Source organism: Struthio camelus, chromosome 8, assembly GCF_040807025.1.
Source record: "Struthio camelus isolate bStrCam1 chromosome 8, bStrCam1.hap1, whole genome shotgun sequence".
In the NCBI taxonomy this organism is placed as follows: domain Eukaryota; kingdom Metazoa; phylum Chordata; class Aves; order Struthioniformes; family Struthionidae; genus Struthio; species Struthio camelus.
Genome location: NC_090949.1, coordinates 31,284,580 through 31,304,251, shown reverse-complemented (window position 1 = coordinate 31,304,251; position 19,672 = coordinate 31,284,580). Strand labels below are relative to the sequence as shown.

General features: G+C 40.1%; 1 protein-coding gene across 1 annotated transcript in view; it reads left to right on the top strand.

Moving 5' to 3' along the window:
* Window positions 1-19,672, top strand: part of NRDC (nardilysin convertase) — a 31,426-nt gene that overhangs the window by 2,884 nt on the left and 8,870 nt on the right. Inside the window, exons 2-21 of the mRNA XM_068953109.1 lie at window positions 2,172-2,487; window positions 2,693-2,774; window positions 4,106-4,259; window positions 6,039-6,112; window positions 7,569-7,664; window positions 8,752-8,874; window positions 10,376-10,433; window positions 11,447-11,520; window positions 11,728-11,797; window positions 12,222-12,299; window positions 12,726-12,846; window positions 12,925-12,983; window positions 13,591-13,645; window positions 13,999-14,103; window positions 14,329-14,452; window positions 15,000-15,086; window positions 15,469-15,588; window positions 17,065-17,116; window positions 18,286-18,436; window positions 19,379-19,506. Coding sequence (XP_068809210.1) covers window positions 2,172-2,487; window positions 2,693-2,774; window positions 4,106-4,259; window positions 6,039-6,112; window positions 7,569-7,664; window positions 8,752-8,874; window positions 10,376-10,433; window positions 11,447-11,520; window positions 11,728-11,797; window positions 12,222-12,299; window positions 12,726-12,846; window positions 12,925-12,983; window positions 13,591-13,645; window positions 13,999-14,103; window positions 14,329-14,452; window positions 15,000-15,086; window positions 15,469-15,588; window positions 17,065-17,116; window positions 18,286-18,436; window positions 19,379-19,506 — 2,127 coding nt within the window. The remainder of the gene's footprint in view (window positions 1-2,171; window positions 2,488-2,692; window positions 2,775-4,105; window positions 4,260-6,038; window positions 6,113-7,568; window positions 7,665-8,751; window positions 8,875-10,375; window positions 10,434-11,446; window positions 11,521-11,727; window positions 11,798-12,221; window positions 12,300-12,725; window positions 12,847-12,924; window positions 12,984-13,590; window positions 13,646-13,998; window positions 14,104-14,328; window positions 14,453-14,999; window positions 15,087-15,468; window positions 15,589-17,064; window positions 17,117-18,285; window positions 18,437-19,378; window positions 19,507-19,672) is intronic.

Here is a 19,672-nt window from a genome sequence, read left to right as displayed (position 1 = left end):
CTATCTTAATTCCTACAGTTAGTTGTAGTCTCTGCAAATTATACACTGTGTACTATAGTTAATTCAACAAAAAAATGCAATTGTGCTTTCACCTGATTGGATCAGATTTGTACTGTTGGGTGGTCTTGGAGCACACGAAACAGGTGTTTCTGGTCACTGACACTTGGAGCCAGAGTAAATGCTCTCTGTTCCACAGCTGATAAATGGTCATAATTCATACACTTGACACAGCCATTAAACATTTGTTAAATAGCTTCTTTCTCAGACTTAGTAGTTTAAAAAGTGTAATGTGCTCTGTATCGCAGAGCTGCTTAACTCTTGTCACGATACCCTCTCTACCCCTCTCCTCTAACTGCTTTCCCATGAAATTCAGTTGGGAAAGAAATATCCGGAGTAACTTCTTTCAAGCTGATCTGTGGTCTGCAGAGTCATAGTAAGTGGCCTGCGGCTCTGTGTGAGGCAGCGAAGTTTACAGTGACTTCCAATTTTGAATTGGAATGTTGATAAATAGCACGGGCTTGTATCAGTGGGCAACGCTGGAAATTTTGTAATGATAATCATGAGTGAGATGACATGTGAGAAACATCAGGAACCGTGAGTTTGGGAAATACACAACATGCCTTTTATTTGGATACTTATGGGGTAGCTTGATCTTTAAAACTTCTGCTGCCTAATCGAATGAGTAGCCTCACTGCAGAGCTGTGATCTGATAATAACTGGCTGTGCTCACTCAGACTTCTTGGGGAAGGTGGGGGGTGGGATGGGGCTGTGAGTTAGTTTTGTACCACTGACTTTATGCTGGATCAGCTACCACCTGTCCCTATTGCACGACTTCTTTTGTTGGATTAAATATTTTCTTGAGCCAGGATTCCTTTCTCTTTGCAGCTGGCATAATGGCCAGTGTAAGCTCCCAGAAGCTGTGCTCTCGCTAATTTGGCAGAGTGCAACTGTGCCCGTTTCTAATCTGGCAAGGAACTTGTGAGACATATGCTATCAAAGTAATGATACTTGCAATCCCTGCTCTGGAAACTTGTGGAATGGTACTGGTCAGAGGGGTGTGTGTGTGTGTGTATATATATAATGTGTGTGTGTGTGTGTGTGTATATATACACATATGTGTGCATATATATATTACTTCTTCATAGCAACCCAACCATTGCCCTGTCATATATTTTATTAAGGTTGCAGAGGATACCTGTTGTAATACTTGCCTGACAAATTGGTCCCATTCCTATGGAAAGCATTAATAAAATAAAGTAAAATGGAGTCTCTGGGCCCTATTTAAAGGCAAAGATCAAGATCCTAAGTCTACCACACAATGCATGTTTACAAGAGCTTGCCAAGCATAACAGGCTACTGTATGCTGCCCTTTCTGCTGCGGAGATATTCTCTGGAAATTTGACTTTGCTTATTCTGAGTATAAAAGGTTTCTCTAATCAGGTGCTAATAGTCTAAATATTTCACAAAGAGGAAGAAAGGCACAAGACAGTATCCCTAACCTTTTAAGGGGAAGGGCTTCCATTACAGCATTGAATTGCTTCTTTCCTGTTCTTAGGGCTGTCTCCACATCTCTTTGAGGCCTCTAGGAATGGCTTGTTGTGGAAGTTGGTATTTGGCCCTATTTGCTTGCTGGCTGAGAACTCTTGGTGATTGCGTATTCCATGTCTACACTGAGAACAAATAGCATTCATTTACCCCTAAATAGAATGTAAAGAATGTACTGCATTTTCACACTCCTAGATATCCCTCTCCTGCCTTGTAACCCTAGGCCTGGAACTCATTTGGAGGGATGGGCTCTACCTGTCCCTGACTATGTGACTTCAATGCGTGTTCGGTCTTTTTCATAGATTCGAAGCCTATAATAGCTGCATGGCAGTGATTTAATTAAACTGTAAAAGCAATGCATTGTTGTACTAGCAACGGATAGTAATTCCATAATGGCCGATGCTGTGTGGATGCAGCAAAAAGAACTTGAGTTTGTTGGAAACAGATTCGTATTTTTACTTTTCCACTATAAAGCTACTCATTGTCTTAGCTAATCTCAGATTTTTGTTGGGAAATCTCAGTTAAAGAGCACAGAACTGTGGTGGAAAATACAGAAATTCCTGCATTTTCTGAAAATTCAGATTTGGGAAATGAGCATAGTCATTTTAAATAATTATTTTTTTCAGGTATATCAAACTGCAAAATGGCTTATGTGCACTTTTAATTTCGGATTTGAATAACCTGGATGGTGCCCCATCTGCATTATCTTCGGAGGAGGAGGACGACGATGATGAATCTGAAGAGGAAAGCGATGAGGATGACGACTCAGGAGCAGAGATTGAAGATGGCAGAGAAGGTTATGATGAGGAGGACTGTGATGAGGAGGAGGAATGTGAGGACAATGATGGAGATAATGAGGATTTCAATGATCCTGATGACAGTGAGTTAGAAGAGCTAGCTGAAAAGGAAGAGACAAGGAAGAGAGGTTGTACAGAAAAGCAGGTATGTACTTAAAAGCTATAGAGTGAAAAATTATTGTCCAGAGAGCTTTCTCGTGCTCTGAAGCCTTGTGATTAGGCATTCAGATTAGCTCTTCTTTTTAGTATGTCTCTCCTGACTGATTTGTCTCATACTTCTGTCACTTTCTTGGAGCACTTCTTGAAGTATTTATTGAAGCAGCTTTTACTGCGTGTTGTGTTTTCTGTAGTCTGCAGCTGCCCTGTGCGTTGCTGTTGGCAGCTTCTCTGATCCTGAAGATCTGCCTGGATTAGCGCACTTCCTGGAACATAGTATGTATCTTCTCCTATTTCATTTTCTCCAACTTCTATGCAAGATGAGCGCACCTAGCTTTGGTTTTCTGTAGTGTTGTAGTATGGTTTCCCGTTTCAGCTACCCTGGAATTTATTTTGAATAATTAGATAAGTTTGTGTTTTTATAAAATACTGACTTAGTAAGGAACTCTGTATAAGAGGTGGTGTCTCATACCCTTTGGCAGGCTGTGCATTAATGTACGCTTTTCTGTTATCCAATAAGCATGGTAGGGAGCTTGGTACCTCTGGTTTTGTAAAGTTGCAAGTCATATCCAGCCTGAAGCCGTAAACCTCTTATCCGTGTAGTAAAGGATGATGAATTAGTAATGCAGATGCAGAAGCCACATGAAGTTTCCAGCTAGCCATCTCCTAATATACTACTCTTGACTTAAAGGATGGTCATGCCTAGAAAAGGCATTGCTATTTTAAGTCTGTTTGGGCATATTACACCAATTATTGCACAGGTTACACAATGTGCTGCTAGAAGATGTGCTTTCAGTTCTGCCACTGTTTGTCTAATGTTGCTGTGATCTATGAAATGTTTAAAAATTACTTTTTAAAAATACAGCGTGTTATAACGCAGGTCATTTGAAAAGGTCTGTTTAGTCGAGCAGTAAAAGTGGCGTTAACCAGGACGTAACTTACGTTATTGCCAATGGAGTAGTTCGTCCAACCGTGTCCTCAAGCTGCTTCTTAGCTTTGCTGATTCCAAACTTGGTTCTGTTTCCTGGAATTTGGCATCTCATATATGCTCTTTTACCTCTTATTCAAAAGTGATGGCAAAAGTTAAAATTCACTTTATTCTTGGATCTGAGACCTATCATAGTCAGTTTGGACAAGGACAGTGTGTCAGTGCTTGGCTGGAGCTGCTGTGGTGAGCTGAGCTGCTCTGGGTGGTGAGCATGTTTGCATGGGTTCTCCATGTGTGAAAGGGTGGGAGGGTGCATGAATGACTGAGCAAAAGGAGGAGAGCCCTGTCTCCTAGGGAGTCCTGCCTGGACGGGAGTCCTTTCAGGGGTTGAGCATGTACTTAATGTTACCAGGAACCAGTGGTTTCTTTAGTACCAAGCTTGCTAATGTTGTATTAGCTCAATGATATGTGTGGCTAAAAAAAAATAAAATAAAAAAAAAAAAAATATATATATATATATAAAATATATTGTATGGATAAGTGTGTTGAGTGGGTAGGTGGTGCATGTGAGCTGTGGGACACTTGTTCCTAACGCCCTGCTGAATAGGGGTTGTCACAGTTGCAGTTAGGAATAACAAATGTTATATCGTCTTCCTGATTTTGCTGGTTTTTGTTCCAGTGGTTTTTATGGGTAGTTTGAAGTACCCAGATGAGAATGGGTTTGATGCGTTCCTGAAGAAACATGGGGGCAGTGACAATGCTTCCACCGACTGCGAGCGGACAGTCTTCCAGTTTGATGTGCAGAGGAAATACTTCAAAGAAGCACTTGATAGGTAACTTCATATAAATGGTGGCTAGCTATTAATGAACATGTGCATGTGTTTCAGGAAGTTGAGTGTGACTGCTCGGTTCTTCATTTTGGGGTGATTAATGCCATTGCTGAACTTCCCATAGATCCTTGTACTATAACAAAGCACACTGAATACAAGGAAATACAATTCCTCTGTGGATATTTTACTGTTTTTTGACCTAGTGGCTGTACAGCTGCTGTGTAATTACGTAGAATCTGTGTGTGAGGACCGAATGGCTTAATGCACATAGCTTTTTGGTTGCTTTACCGCTCTTAGGATTTCTCCTGTCATCAAAGTTACTAGTTTATTCAATGTGGCAACTGTTCAGAGGGGAAGTGCTCCCAGAATCTTAGTGATCCATCCTTTGACATAACTGCCTTTAGTTTCTTTCCTCAAGCTAGTCTATCAAGGTGGAGGTAGAGAGGAAGCCTTGAATTCATGTTACAATGTATGCCTCGAAAGATTACATTTAGCAACACAGGTTATTCAGTGAAGGAGGTATCTTGTGCCAGGAAGTATTTAACTTGCTCATTTGTGCTCTGGGATATATTAGGACAGTGCCTGCACCCGGACAACACCTGTCTGATTAGCTTCTTTCTGTGAGAAGAAATTACTCGTTCATGGGGGCCTGTCAGCCGCGTATGCTTGATGCTGTGAAACATCTCAGGAAGAGAGTAGAATCCATTATGAATGTACTTTCATTAAAATGCATTCCTCCGATGAAGCCAGAAACTGGTGTGTGCACGTTTTACCAAGTATTGCTTAGATCTTCCTTACTGGGCCAAATTTGGCTTTCATTTACAGGTTAGTCCAACTTTTAGACATTCGCAAGCACAGTAGAACCAAAAAATATTGCAGTCTGTCACTAGAGCTGACTTAGTGGAAGGGAAATTAGGTGTTCTATAAAATAGCATCTCATACGAAGAAGGTAAATGGATGATCATTCAAGCAACTGTGGAACTAACGAAATTGAAAGGCATTGCATTTCAAATCAGTAGAAGAGAATAGTCTTTCAGCTTAACGGATCCTGTAGCCGTAGAGCTCGGCCGATAACGTGTTCCTGTTAACCTTTTGTTTCAGTAAGTCCAGTGCAGCATTAAAATTAACACAGGCAAAACAGAAATATTAGATTCTCTGGCAGCCTTACACAGAGTCTCCATTCAGTGCTACTTGTCCCTTTCCGTTGTTCTGTTCTCCATGGGTACAGGAGAAGACATGTATCTGGAAAACAACATTCACATTTGTATTAGATAATAAAATTGTAATGGATATAAAAACTTATGTTTCAGGGCATAAATCAACAATTTGTTGCCTGGAGTTAGGAAGAAACTTGCCCTATGGTCCTGTTGTTCATAATGAACAATTGAGGATTCTTGCATTTTTCCTCTGAAGCATCTGATACTGGCCACTGTTGGAGACAGGAACCAGACTAGATGGATCACTTATCTGATCTGGTATGATCATTCTCAGGATGTAAAGGCAGATAACCCTGCATCCTTTAGTATCGTATCCTACCATATCCAACCAATTCACTCCCACGTTATGGAACAGGGGGCCTTGCCCTTTGGTTTTTGAAGCTATCACAGAACTGACTTTATCTTTCCTTAAGACGATACAGTCCAGAATGACATAATTTTTAATAAGTGAAGCAACTTCATAAACTAAAATAGTAGCTGTTGGTTGTTTGTGTGTGTGTGTTTGTTTTTGTCCTGGCTTTTAATAGACACTGAAGAAAAGCATATGAATTTTTCTCTTTCATAGGTGGGCACAATTCTTTATTCACCCACTAATGATCAGGGATGCAATAGACCGAGAAGTCGAGGCTGTAGACAGCGGTAAGAGTTTCTTTATCTGTTTGTTTGGCCCCTCTTAAGGAAATGAGACCTGTATGATAACATTGTTTGTTTGTTGGTTCCCCTTTTGAACCCTTCACTTAACTTGACAGAGGGATTAAACTCTTAGATTTCTGTTTAAATTTCATGGATATCAACGGCTGTTTAGGGGGGAGACACCGAACATAGTGCCATCACTGAGAAAATTTACCGTCTCATTTCTCTATTCAGAAATTAATTATTTTAGGTTGTTCGACAGCAACCCGTGGTATAATTTAGGTAGCATGTGAGTACTTTTTGACCCATAATGTGCCTTTAGCTCCAGCCTAGCCCCAGTGCTCTCTCTCGAGCCCTCTGCGGGGGTAATACAGAGAGCAGGGGTGATGGTACTTTTTTGTCTCCTAACCCTAACCGTAGTAACTGTAATAACTACGAATTCACATGATTCTGATTTCACAGAAGGAAACTGAACCTGACTTAGAAATGAGTGTTCACTTATTATACTATATATAATGAATACCTAAAAGAGTGAACTTTTAAAGACAGTCTGGAGAAAAAAACTGCTATTGGCAGATATACTAACAGGTTCAGATTCAGATTCCACGTTTTTCTTTCTCCTAATTTTTCCACTGAAAAGGAAAACTAGGCAATTGGATCTTTGAATTTAAATAAGTGTTTATATAATATAAGCAGGGACCCTTTTTGTAATTCAAGATACGGTTTCTTCAACAGCTTAAACTATCCTTCGCTTTGCTTTATACTACTTTCATGATGTAGTTCCACTCCTTCTGGTGTACTGACACCCAGTAAACTGTGTCAGCTTGGTGAACTGGCCGCAATGTGACCCAGCCAAAAGAATTAGTTTTCAGCTCTGCTCTGCATGATTCTTGTTACCAGCAAAGGCAGGAGCAGGAAAATGTGGCTGGAGAGGGCGAATTCTTGCTTGTTGGTGGATACCCATATTTAGGTCAGTGTAAGCTGACTGTGAAACTGCGTTGTTGGAAACTCTCTTGCTCAGCTTTCAACTTCTGATTTCATTGTTTTGCTAGAAGTTGTGTTATGTGATATAAGAGAGAAGCAGATTTGTAATTGTTCTCTGACCTTTCCTTCAGGGCCTGACTGTGGAATATTGATGGCCTTGTGTTCCTATTAAACTTAACAGAATTTGAGAGTGTTCAGACAGGGCAGATTTGGGCTTTACATGCTTCCTCTCCTTATGCCTTGCTTTGCTTCTAAGCAATGAGCTACGGTTTTTCTCTTCTCTTGACTTCTTATTGTGATTATTGCTAGCAAGTCATATTTCTTATCCTATTTCACTACTTCATCGTACATGAAAACAAAAATATTCCAGGCTGCACCTGTGTGGTATGTCTCCTTTTCAAGGTGATCGATCTTGTTTTGCCTGGGAACATGACCTCAAATTTTGATGCATGACACTGCAAATTCTTTAAATTGACAGAGTACCAGCTAGCAAGACCCTCTGATGCAAACAGAAAGGAGATGCTGTTTGGGAGTCTTGCCAGGCCTGGACATCCTATGAAGAAATTTTTTTGGGGTAAGTTCTGCATTAATGCTATAAAGTGGTGATAATATTTTAAGTCTTAACCACTTAAAAGATGCACTAACATAAGAGGCATTATTACAGCAAACACTAGGCTTGCTCAAATGTACAAGAGCACTTTTTCATTTTACAGTGTAGAACTTGGGAGTAAAAGCAGCTGCCCTCATTTAAGATACTTTTCGTTCCGGTGCTGCTTTTTGCTGATGTTAAAGCTAAGTTGCCTTACGCTTATAATCATTGTAACTTTTTGTTAGTGTAAAGGCAGCATTCTCTGAGTCATCTCTGTCTTGCTGAAGCTTGTTTTTTCTGTTAAAATACCCCGGAAAGATAAAGTGTTTCTGGATTTGAATCTAAGGGAGCTTTTCAAAATAAATATTTCGTTGTTGAGGTTGCAGAAGTAGATCTTCACAGCCGCGTGAGTGGAGCAGAAGGGAAATTTGACCTTCCTGTCCCGTGCCATTCATTCCAAACAGAGCCTTAGTTCCCTCATGCTCATTGTGCTGCTGGGCATAAATTGCGGAGTGTGACGGATAATACAGACGGCCAACTTTGAAATGTAGATAATTTCTATGAAGTTTATAGTGGCATATACTACACATCATATTTTTCCTCCTTCTTTAAATGTTTTTTTCCTCACCTGTTTTGAAAGTTGCATGAACAGCTGGCAACACACGCAGAGCTGTGTGGGACACAGTATGGGTGATCTGATATACAGAAGCACTTTGTCCTCTCGTGCAATAGAAATATCAACTGCCCTTTACAAGAGGAGCTAGAAACTGGAAGAAGTTAAATTTCAGTTAGCATTCCTTTAACTCCAAGTTCCTAATGATTATTTTTAATGTGCTTACTACAGAAATCCTAGCTCCTGTTAATGGAATGCGGGTACGCTTTCAGCTTTGTCGACAGTTGACACTAAAACTTCCTGTTCTTTCCTCCATTCCACATACGTGCATACATGAGACCTCTTTTTGTATAAGGAGTGCAGGCCTAGACTCTGACAGTGGAGGAAAAGAAATTCCAGGTGTATCTGGCCTTGACATAGCCAGTATCTAGGTAACTAAAGACTTTTTTACTTTTACAGGTAACGCGGATACGCTCAAACACGAGCCTAAAATGAATAATATTGATACCTACACCAGACTGAGGGACTTCTGGCAGCGTCATTACTCTGCTCACTATATGACTTTAGTTGTCCAATCTAAAGGTAACACCAGCTGTTCCTTAAAAGCAAGCTGTTTGCTGCCCTTGGAGTAGTGGTTTTGGCTCCAGCTTAGCTGTAGCCCAAGCCCTTTCAGTGGATTGTCCGGTCCTGCAGGAGGTGTTTATATGTAGATTTTAGCCTGGTTTCCAAGTGAAAGGAGGCTTAGGCAATTGTGCTGTGTTACTGCTATCTTGCCGCTTCTCGAGAAACTTTTGACTGAAACTGATGAATGGGTGTCAGATTAACATGGCGGGGTGAAGCCTGAAAGGTACGCTTTTAAACAAACGCTTGTAGGAACATAGAATCAGACCGCCTAAATGACTTACCGCTGCTGCTTTTCCTGCAGTCAACAGTGAACTGCACAGAAAATGATGGAGGGACTGAGACTGGATTGTCCCAGTTATCTTGTTGCTTTAGGAGCTCCAGTGGGTCTTTTTCAAGAGAGGCTTTAAAATGAAACACATTCCTCTGTGGAAAACAGTGGTTCTAAGACTGTTTCCCCATAGACTAAAAATGCTGTGCAAATGCCCTTGGGTATCGTTTCAGCAAAGCACTTCAAACCAAGGTTAGTTTCTGCTGAGGTAAAAAGATATAAATTGCTTAGAAGTCAAGCATGTACTTGAGGACTGTGCTGAAAATAAATAGCTAAGTACGTTCAAGTTAGGTTTGTGCTCAAGTGTTTTGTTGAATGTCTAAAACTGATTGCAGTTCCCCTCTGTAAAGGGGAGGTGGTAATTCTTTTCTTCTCAACCCTTTTATTTTCTGTCTAGACTGTATACGACTTAGGGCATTGACTGTCTCTTTAATAATCATTTACATAGCAATAGATTGTTTTGCTTTTTCTTCTGGTGACTGGGAAGAAAGGCATGGGAATTGATAGCCCAGCAGGCCAACTTTGTATTTCTCTCTCTGTTAAAACAGAACATACCCTGAATCCTTCCTTTTCTTTTTTTTCCCCTTCTTTTATTTTTCTTTTAACATACAGCATCACTTTTTGAACACAGAATTCTTGCGTATATGCACTTCTCCAATTGGTCATTTTTAACAAAAAGACTTCTAGTTCTTCACACATTGTCTTTAGAAAAGAGAGTGGGGAGATGGAGTTCTTAGCACTGCAGGATTGCGCTTGGGTGTGCAAACTGCTACATACGCACTGGACTGGGAGTGATGGAATGGATCTGGCATGTACTGGTGATTTTGCAGATTCCTAAGTTTGGTAGCTCTTTTTCACAGTCATACCAGATGCTACCAAACTTTAAATACCAATTGTATCAGCCCTGAGATACTGGAAGTATATATAAAAACAGAGGTATGTCCAAAGGTATAGTCTAGTGAATTTTAAGAATTGGTTCAAACGAGCTTTGAAGTTTATAATTGATAACTTTCCAGTTTTAAAACACGTTGACTTGCAGCCTCTTTAAAGTACTGGTGAGGTAAGATAAATAATCTGTCTTAAATTTTCAGGAAATTAATTTCTGGCTTTCTTTTTTTCTCTCCTTATTAGAAACACTGGATACATTGGAAAAGTGGGTGACAGAAATCTTTTCTGAGATCCCAAATAAGTAAGATACGTCTGATGCAAAGTGACATTACAACTGTACAATTCTCTGAGTACAGCACTCAAAATGACAATTTTTAAAAAAAGTCATTTACCAGAGGTGTTATTTGTTTATCCTCATCCAGAAAAAAAAAAAAAAAGTGCAACTTGGAAAGTTAAAAACTGTCTTTCATTGCTTCAGGAAGACTTTGTGCATAGCAATTATTTAGCCTGCTTATTTAGCAAGCTGTGTGGCCCTAACCTGCATTAGTGTTTGCCTCATCTATGCCAATGCCTTGATTTTATGATAAAACCATTCAGACATAGAGGATCATTTTATGTTTTTTATCTTTGTTTTGTGACAAAAATAGTTAGCAGCAAAATAAAGTAAGATGGTCTCTCGAAGAGGAATTTAAGTGTCATCTTTAGAGTGCCAACCGATTAGGACTTGATCTTTTTTTAATAATTCACTCTAGCGTGCTGCCTGAAGTGGGATTTCTGCAATAATTTTCTTAATTCAAAGAGCATTTTTTTCCCCTTTCATTTTTTACTTTTGCAAGATACTTATTTCTGTGGTGGGAACGCACTTTGTGAAAGGCTAATGCCACACAGAGCCACGTTTGTCTTTCCCCACCCCTGCCCTTCTGTTCCTCCTTCTCTGCTAGGCAGTCCTGCAGGCTTCTTTGAACCTAGGGCCAGCTCAAGAAGCTTGTTACTGTGTTTGGCTTCCCCTGTTACAAAAGCAAGCCTTGTGTTGCTACTGCCTTGGACAGAAGGAGAGGGAGGAGTTGATGACCTAAATCTTGGGTAATTACCAGTAAGCTCTGTTGTGTGGGCAGAGTGGAAGTGAATGCCAGGTTCCCTTCCAGTTTGGCCTGGGCGGATCTTGGGTTGCACCCTTTGTTAAGAGGCGTTTTCTGGTTGCCTGGGGTACCACCTCTGTCCCTTCAGCCCTATGGATGCTAATGGTCTTGTGATTATCTCAGCGCAGCCTTGAATCCTTGCCACTAACATCCACACTTTAATTTTCCTTTCAAGCGGTTTACCCAAACCGAGCTTTGGCCATCTGACTCAGCCTTTTGACACACCAGAGTTTCACAAACTTTACAGAGGTGAGTAAAGCAGATTTGGCTAAACGTTCTGAATACAGAGGTTCGTATTTCCTCTGTGTTTTACAGGGATCTGTAACTTTTTAGAACTTTGTAGAATAGTTCTAAGAGGTTCTGAATAAGTTTTCACCTGTCTCTTCTGCATCGTGTAAAATTTCTTATCTACTGCTGATCATGTATTTATATTCAGTACCTTTTTTTCCTATTCAGTTGTTCCGATCAGAAAAGTTCATTCGTTGAGTATCACCTGGGCACTTCCTCCGCAAGAGGAGTATTACAGGTAAGTTGGTGCTGCATTTTCCTTGTACCGTGTTTATGTTGCGAATAATTTTACTGACTTTCACAACAAACCAAGAATCTTACTTATTTGTGTTACAGTTGACTTTCATTCGGTATGGGGGATGTTTTTAAAATGAATTAAGCTTACGCAGATACAGTTCTTGCATAAATTCAGTGGAACTGGCACACAACTGATTTAACATCGTTCCTCGCTGACTCATACCAATTGTCATATTCTGAACTCCCACATCTTTAACTTGTTATCTTAATGCTATTGGTAAATGCAATACTTCTCATGAAGAAACAGTGTATATTGTAGTCATTTGTGATTTGAGTTCTTCCTGTGATAAGTATTACCTCCTGGCATTTAACCTCCTCTTTTTTGGTTTTGTTTGTTTGTTTGTTTGTTTGTTTGTTTGTTTTAGAGTGAAGCCACTTCATTATATTTCCTGGTTGGTGGGACATGAAGGCAAAGGCAGTGTTCTTTCTTTTCTTAGGAAAAAGTATGTATTTTTTCAAGCATAGTGATTAAATGCTTTACTATGATTAAATTAGAGGTGAACTCTGTTTTTTTGAAGATATATATCATCAGCCAAGTCTGCCTTCTTTATATCAGCATTTTGTAGTGATATCCTTTGAAACTGAGAATAGTCTCAACTAAGAAATAAGTGATTGCTGATCTACGTGTGTACGTGTGGTCCATGGACCATGGCCATCTGTGACTGATTTTTTTAAGAGTTCTCCCAAAGATAGCTTAGCTTTTTGACTGTCTTAAATTCTGTGTCCTGGGGTTCACCTCTTAGCTGAAAAACTTTGTGTGAACTACAAACAAATTGGAAACCATAGAAGTAAAGATATGATATGCTAGTTGCAGTTAAACTTAAGTAAAGCTGAAATGGGTAATTAATGGGCATTTGACTCTTCCATAGATTTTGGGCTCTTGCATTATATGGAGGAAATGGTGAGACAGGATTTGAACAGAACTCGACTTACTCCATCTTTAGCATTTCTGTGACTTTGACTGATGAGGGCTACAAGCACTTCTATGAGGTAGGGTTTATTGCAACTTGATTTACTTACTGTTTTCCTAATGTCTGGAAAAGTTAATCAGTTCCTTTCTGTCTGCAGGTTGCCCATGTTGTATTTCAGTATCTGAAGATGTTGCAGAAGAGAGGGCCAGATAAAAGGTAAGTATTTGCCATCACGTCTATTGCTGAGATCGTCCCTCTCCATTAGCCTTTTATTTGTAGCGTGTGTGCACTTTTTGGTGGGAAAGATGCATCAGTTTAACTTAATATAAGTTTAAAAACCAGTTAGTTCAATGTTTGTTTGCTTCTTCATGCTTTTAGGTTGATTTTATTGTGAACTGATTCTTAATTTTATGAAGCTGAAGTAGTGTAAATGTAAGGTACAGTTTGGCATTGATTTAAATAAATAATAATAGAGAGTGAGGTGTGCCTGTTGAGACAGGTCTCCGGAAGTCAGGAATGTGGTGTTCTGGTGTTAGCCTTTATGTTAATTTGATACAAGATTTTGACAATTTCTGGTTATGTCTGTCCCTCTTTGGAAAGCAGTTACCAGATCTTCCAGCTATTTGAGAAATGCTTGAAGATGTTTGGATGGAAGGAGTTGTATGTGTGTAAGACTCGTATCTAGGTTTTGTGCTTGAAAAGATCGCTGTGGAGAAACTCACTCTTGATGCCTTTCCTGGAAGGCTGCTTTTTTCAGTTTCTTGATAAATGTGGTGGAGTAACGGAGGAAATCCATTTTTATCCTTTTCTCCCTCCTTTACAGAATATGGGAAGAAATCCAGAAGATTGAAGCTAATGAATTTCACTACCAGGAACAGGTAGGCATCCACTGCTTTCTGTTGGTGTATAGGTAAAACTTAAAAAGGAATCTAAATTCTTTCCAGATGCTCCAAGTCTTTTCAGACTCTTAAGACCTGCCAGTCTGCTGTGAACATCAGGCTGATAGAAATGCTGTTTTTTTCAAATCCTTGCATCTGTAATTGCCTTCAGAATGGCAGATCAGGACTATTGAGTGTCTTCAGTGGCCTTCACATACTGGAAGAAATGGAGTAACAAACACAGCTTACAACCCGTGCTCAACGTACCTGAGCACTCAAGCTCTTCTCAGCACAGAAAGTTGGTATTCTAGTTTCCTGATTATGTGAAAAGTAGCTTGCTTATTTATTCATAGACAGATCCAGTTGACTATGTGGAAAGCCTTTGTGAGAACATGCAGTTGTTTCAGAAGGAGGATTTTTTGACAGGAGACCAGCTGCTGTTTGAATACAAGCCTGAGGTAAATATTCTCTGAAGTCTGATTGTATGTTTTGGTGTAGGGAAAATGTAGGCATACTGGGGCACGTTTTTTGTATTAATTGGATCACGCTTTCTTTATTCAGAAAGCAAATCTCTTTTTAAGCTTATAATGTCTTGTTCTTCATGTGCTCAGATTAAGAACTCTTAGTGGGGTCAGGCAGAGCCAGAGTTGTATTTGAACCGAGACATTGTCTTGAACTTGCAGATCATTGCTGATGCCCTTAACCAGCTCACACCTCAGAGAGCCAACCTCGTTTTGCTCTCTGCTGCCAACGAGGGCCAGTGTCATCTAAAAGAGAAGTGGTTTGGAACGCAGTACAGCGTGGAAGGTAAAACAGCAGCAGAAGCTTAGAACACGTCCGATTTATGCACTAGGGCTATTAAAAGGGTGACAACACAAAATGCAACCACACAGAAAAGTAGGTAAATGAATCCTCAGTGCTAAACAGACCTGGTTATTACTCAGGTACTCTGCCCTACTGTGTAACCGTTCTTTGTTTACTGTCAGTTGATTCCGGCTCCCTGGTTCAGCAGTATTTTAGGAGGGAGGGATTGCAGTGAGCCCTCCTCTTGACGGTTGCTCAAGTACTGAACAGGGGAAAAAACGCGAACAGTGAAGGACACAGCGTGCTGGTTAGTTGGATTGCTAATGCATGCAGGCTTGATTTACTTTTAAACAGGGCTGCTTTAGTCCTGCACCAAGAGAGCTCTAGGAAGGGATTTAGCCAGAGCCGTGATGAACCAGATGACACGAAGAAACTCCTGTCATACTGCAAATGTGTGCGGAGAGAGTAGAAGCTAGTGAAGTGATTGTTCTAGAGAACAGAATAGCGTTAGCTTCCTGTTGAACAAAATGCATTTCATGTTTTTTAATAGATATTGACAAATACTGGAGTGACTTATGGGCCAGTGACTTTGAGCTAAATCAGGATTTACACCTTCCAGAAGAAAACAAATACATAGGTAAGGCACCTGAGCGAGAATGAAATCTTTCCCCAAGAATTTAAGAATTTGCTAAGGTTCTGACACACTTTTTAATTCCATCTGGACATTAACTTCTTTCTGTAAATTAAAAATTATGGGAATTCTGTTCATCTGCATTTTATTTGATACTCTTTTATTTATAAGTTTGAGAGTTGGACTCTAAGATGTAAATTTGTAGATTATATTTGTATAACCATAAGAGAGCAGGCCTCACGCAGTCAGAGGGCTCTAGACACCTGAGAAGGGAACTTTATTTGCTTAACCCCGCATGACTTCTGTGACCTCTATGGATGTGGCCTGGTTGTGGCTATGAAATGCAGTAACTTCCCTTTTTTTTTTTTTTTTTTTTTTTTTTTGCTAGCCACTGACTTTGCTTTGAAAGTTGCTGACTGTCCTGAGACAGAATATCCAGTCAAAACACTAAGCACACAACAAGGCTGTCTCTGGTACAGGAAGGATGATAAATTCAAAATTCCAAAAGGTAAATGATTTCCATTTTATGTACTTCACAAACTGCAAAAAAAAAAGAAACAAACAACCAACTCTGTGAAGCAGTGGCCACTTGAGTGGTGCTGGTAATCTGGAAGGCTTGTTGCTACTTTTTGCCTCGTGATTCATGTTTGTGTGCTGTTTTACCTGCTGTTTTACATGTAACCCTCCTTTTTGTCTAACTACATGGAAGATGTGTTCAGACTTTTGTCTTAGTATCTGTAGTCTGTTTGCTTTTCTTTTTCCTTCAACTGTTTCAGAAACTTGTTTCTCTAAGTTTTTTTTTGCCAGTCCTGGCTCTGGTTTGTCTTAGTCTGGCTATAAGGATATGCAGCTGTTTAATGCTGTGAAAGATTTTTGGTTTGGGCTGTTTATAAAAAGCTAGATGCCGCGTGCTTGCGTGCTGCCTAATAATATGACCAGTCCCAACTGTGAACTGGATTCCTCTTATGCGCAGCGTTGTACGTACGCGTTCCTACAGTGTGAAAAGATAGTTCTGTCATTCAGCTGTGACTTGGAAACTTTGGGTCACTGCTGCATGATAAAATCGCATTTGCCTTTTTGGGTAAGCCTGAGATTTGCTATTTCTAATGTGCCTTGTACATCAGAGGAGGAAGGCGTGCAGCCTTTTTCGTAGCGTGGGACGAGTTACACAAACCATGCAAAATGTGTGCATCTCTTCTGAGGACTGTTTGGAATTGCAGGTGCACCAGTGATACACCTAGATGCCTCGGGCTTTCCTTGCCAGAAGTCCCTGGTTTTAACAGCTGGATTTGTTTTGCAGGGCAGTAACCCACCCATAGTAGTGCTCACCATTTAAAACCAGTTCTTACTGTCAGCTCTTCCATAGTCCTTTTGATATATTTATCAGCCAGGATAGAAGAGAAGCAGGTAAACTACTCTGCAGCAAGTAAATCCTGCTGATACCTCATGTTAAAATCACTGAAAAATACTGACTTCCTAACGTTTAACTATGGACAGAATTTGGCAGACAGACTATGTGACAGAGACCAGGGCTTGAGAACGAAGAAGCATATTTAGTCAGAAAAACTGTAATGTCTTTTACAGAAAGAGAAAAATGCAACCTGGAATTGAGATAAGTGTGGAAAATGTATTGCTCCTTTCAAGCAGAATGTCACAATTTGTAGTGTCTGGTGAACAGACGTTTTGTGGGGTTTTCTTGGAACTCTCTTTTGTTTACACTGGTCACGTCATGTGAGTTAGTGTTTTACAAAGCACAGCCTTATGTTTTCTAATATTTGGCATTTCTAAGGGAAAATTTTGGGGTGAAAAAGAGAAGACATTTGGTGTTGAGTTAATGTAAGCAAAAATATATTCTTATAGCTGAGTGACTCTTTTTGTTGGACTCAAATCATGACCAAAGAATAACCTGATAGAAATATATTTAGCTTTGGCAAGCTGCCCCTTTTAATATAATTGTTCATTTATGTCTCTTTCTCCTCACCAGCTTATGTTCGTTTCCATCTGATCTCTCCGTTGATACAGCAGTCTGCAGAAAAGTAAGAATTACATTTATTTGCGCTCATCTTGCGGAGCAATTGAATTCTCATGTGTGGTCAAAAAGTACAAAAAAAGATTACTTTTAAACTGGAATAGAAGAAGGCCACCTTTCCTCATGTTCTTACACTTCTCTAGTGGTTTTATCTGCAGTTGGACAAGGGTGGTTTTGCAGCAGAGCGTTACTGTAGCAGACAGACATATGCGAGTGTCATGGTGTGTCACTCCCCAGTGCAAGTTTTGGAAAAATTAATGTGACAGCAGCAGTGCGCGTAGCAGCAGGAGGTGCTCCGCTAAGGAGGCAGTCCTGAGAAGAGCAGTCCATGGCCATATCCAAACCCAGCAACCTGGGAGCGGGTAGGAGCAGGTGAAGAGACTGTTGACAGCGTTTGAACCAGCCGTTTGTTACGCAGGCCTCAAGACTGTGGTTCTGCACGTGCAGCACTTCTGCTAATCTTAAGCTAGCGCTGTCGTTTGTAACAAATTTCATAGTGGTTTTATTATAGTTCTGCTGAGATCTGCACAAGGAGGGTTTTGGGAATGCTTTTGTAAAGCATTTTTTGTTTTCATCAGGATTTACTTGGTTTGAATGTTGAGGTGGAGTCTGGGCAATAACAAAAATCTGAACGTACAAGACTGCAGTTCCCGCTTTGCAGCCTCATTCTCTGTAGCTTATTTTTATTTCAATTCTTATTACAGCTTGATAGATAAGTAGCAGTCTCATGAAGTCATCCAGCCTTCAGCATAGCAGAAGCTTCTTCAAATAAAACTTAAGGGGCCCCCCATTCCTTTACACAAAGTGTAAAAATCTCATTTTCTGTGTGATTATTCACTGTTTTGAGCGTTGGCATGTTACAATATGTGTTCCCACTTTTTGAGAAATCTTAAATCATGTGAAGTCGGAATCTCATTCAGTGCAAAGGGAAGTTAAATGTTAAAATAGTTTCTAAGTAGTCTCATGTGCTTTCTGGACAAAGTGAACTTTGCATTCTGTATTTCCAGGTTTTCTCAAAATTGGGTTTGAATCTGATTTTACTCAAGTAGTCACTTCTGTTGGAGAACTTTTCATGTGTACCATCAAACTCATTGGCCTTGATTTTTTTTTTTTTCTCTTATTCCTTGCTCTTTTTCTTTTTTTTTTTTCTGACTTTTTGCCCCTTTCTCCATGCAGCATAGTATTGTTTGATACATTTGTAAACATCCTTTCCCACAATCTTGCTGAACCAGCTTATGAAGCAGATGTTGCTCAGTTGGAATACAAGCTAGTAGCTGGGGAGCATGGCTTAGTCGTTCGAGTGAAAGGATTCAATCATAAACTACCTGTAAGTACTGCTGATCTTCTGAGTACTTGCGCGTGCTTCTTCTCAATGTACGTGCTGTTTCTGCTAGCAGTACCTATCTATCTATAAGCTAAAGCTGTTTGCACATTGTCTGCAGAAACGTGTCTGAAGAACAGTTGTTTACAATTTGATTCAGGAGATGCAACTTCTGAAGAGGCTCATTTGGGATGCAGGTTTTCTTTGCCGGGTTGGTAAAAGCTATGAGGGTGGGAGGAAACGTGCTCCCGTGCCCTTGCTGCTGCCATGCAAGGCACAGCAGGCCCACGTGGAGGGGACGTCTGCGTTGGAGAGTAACTCTCCTCCGAGAGCGGAGAACTGCGGAGCTTCCTTTGCCTTCCACTGCAAGGGCTTAACTGGAGTCTTTAACAAAACTGTCAGTCACCTATCAGGCATATTAATGTGAAGTTTAACAGAAAAAGCCAGAGATGCAAATAGCCTGATCTGAATATCCTTTTTTAATCACAGATATTGCTCTGCTGTGATGCTGATCAGCTGTAACAGGGAAAGCTGAAATATCTAATGCAGAAGCGTTGACATTTTAGGCTAGGTTTGTTTCAACAGAGTGCAAGAACTCCTGTTTATTTGGGAGAGTGAAACCATTTCATTCACTTTTTAAAAATATAGTCCTTTTGAAGCTGACTGTAATTTGATATACGATTGTCTAGTGATTTGTCTAGTGAAGAGCGTCTAACAGAATTGAGGAGTGTGCTTTAGTAACACTCTGTCTTTTTTATATTGATCAAACAAATTGTGTTTTATATATATATATATTTAAATGTGTATATTTACATTTATATACATTTATTTTTACATTTATATACATTACATTTTATATATATATATATATATATATATATATATATATAAATTCGGCTTAGATTGGTTGTCTTTTCCAAAAATGACTTGAAACTGTTTTCTTTCCAGCTTCTGTTTCAGCTCATCATTGATCACTTGTCTGACTTCAGCTTTACTCCAGCGGTTTTTGAAATGATCACAGAGCAACTGAAGAAGACATACTTCAACATCCTCATCAAACCTGAGACCTTGGCCAAGTGAGTTGCTGTGGGAGGGCAAACGCTGGCTGCCCCCTAAGCGTTGAGGTTGAGCTGAAGAGCTCAGGAATCTCTGCCCTGTGCTCGTGGAGGCTCTTCCAGGGTTAGCTTGTGCCTTAGAGAGCTCGAGTGGCCCTGCAACCAGGGTATCAAACGTGAGGGTCAG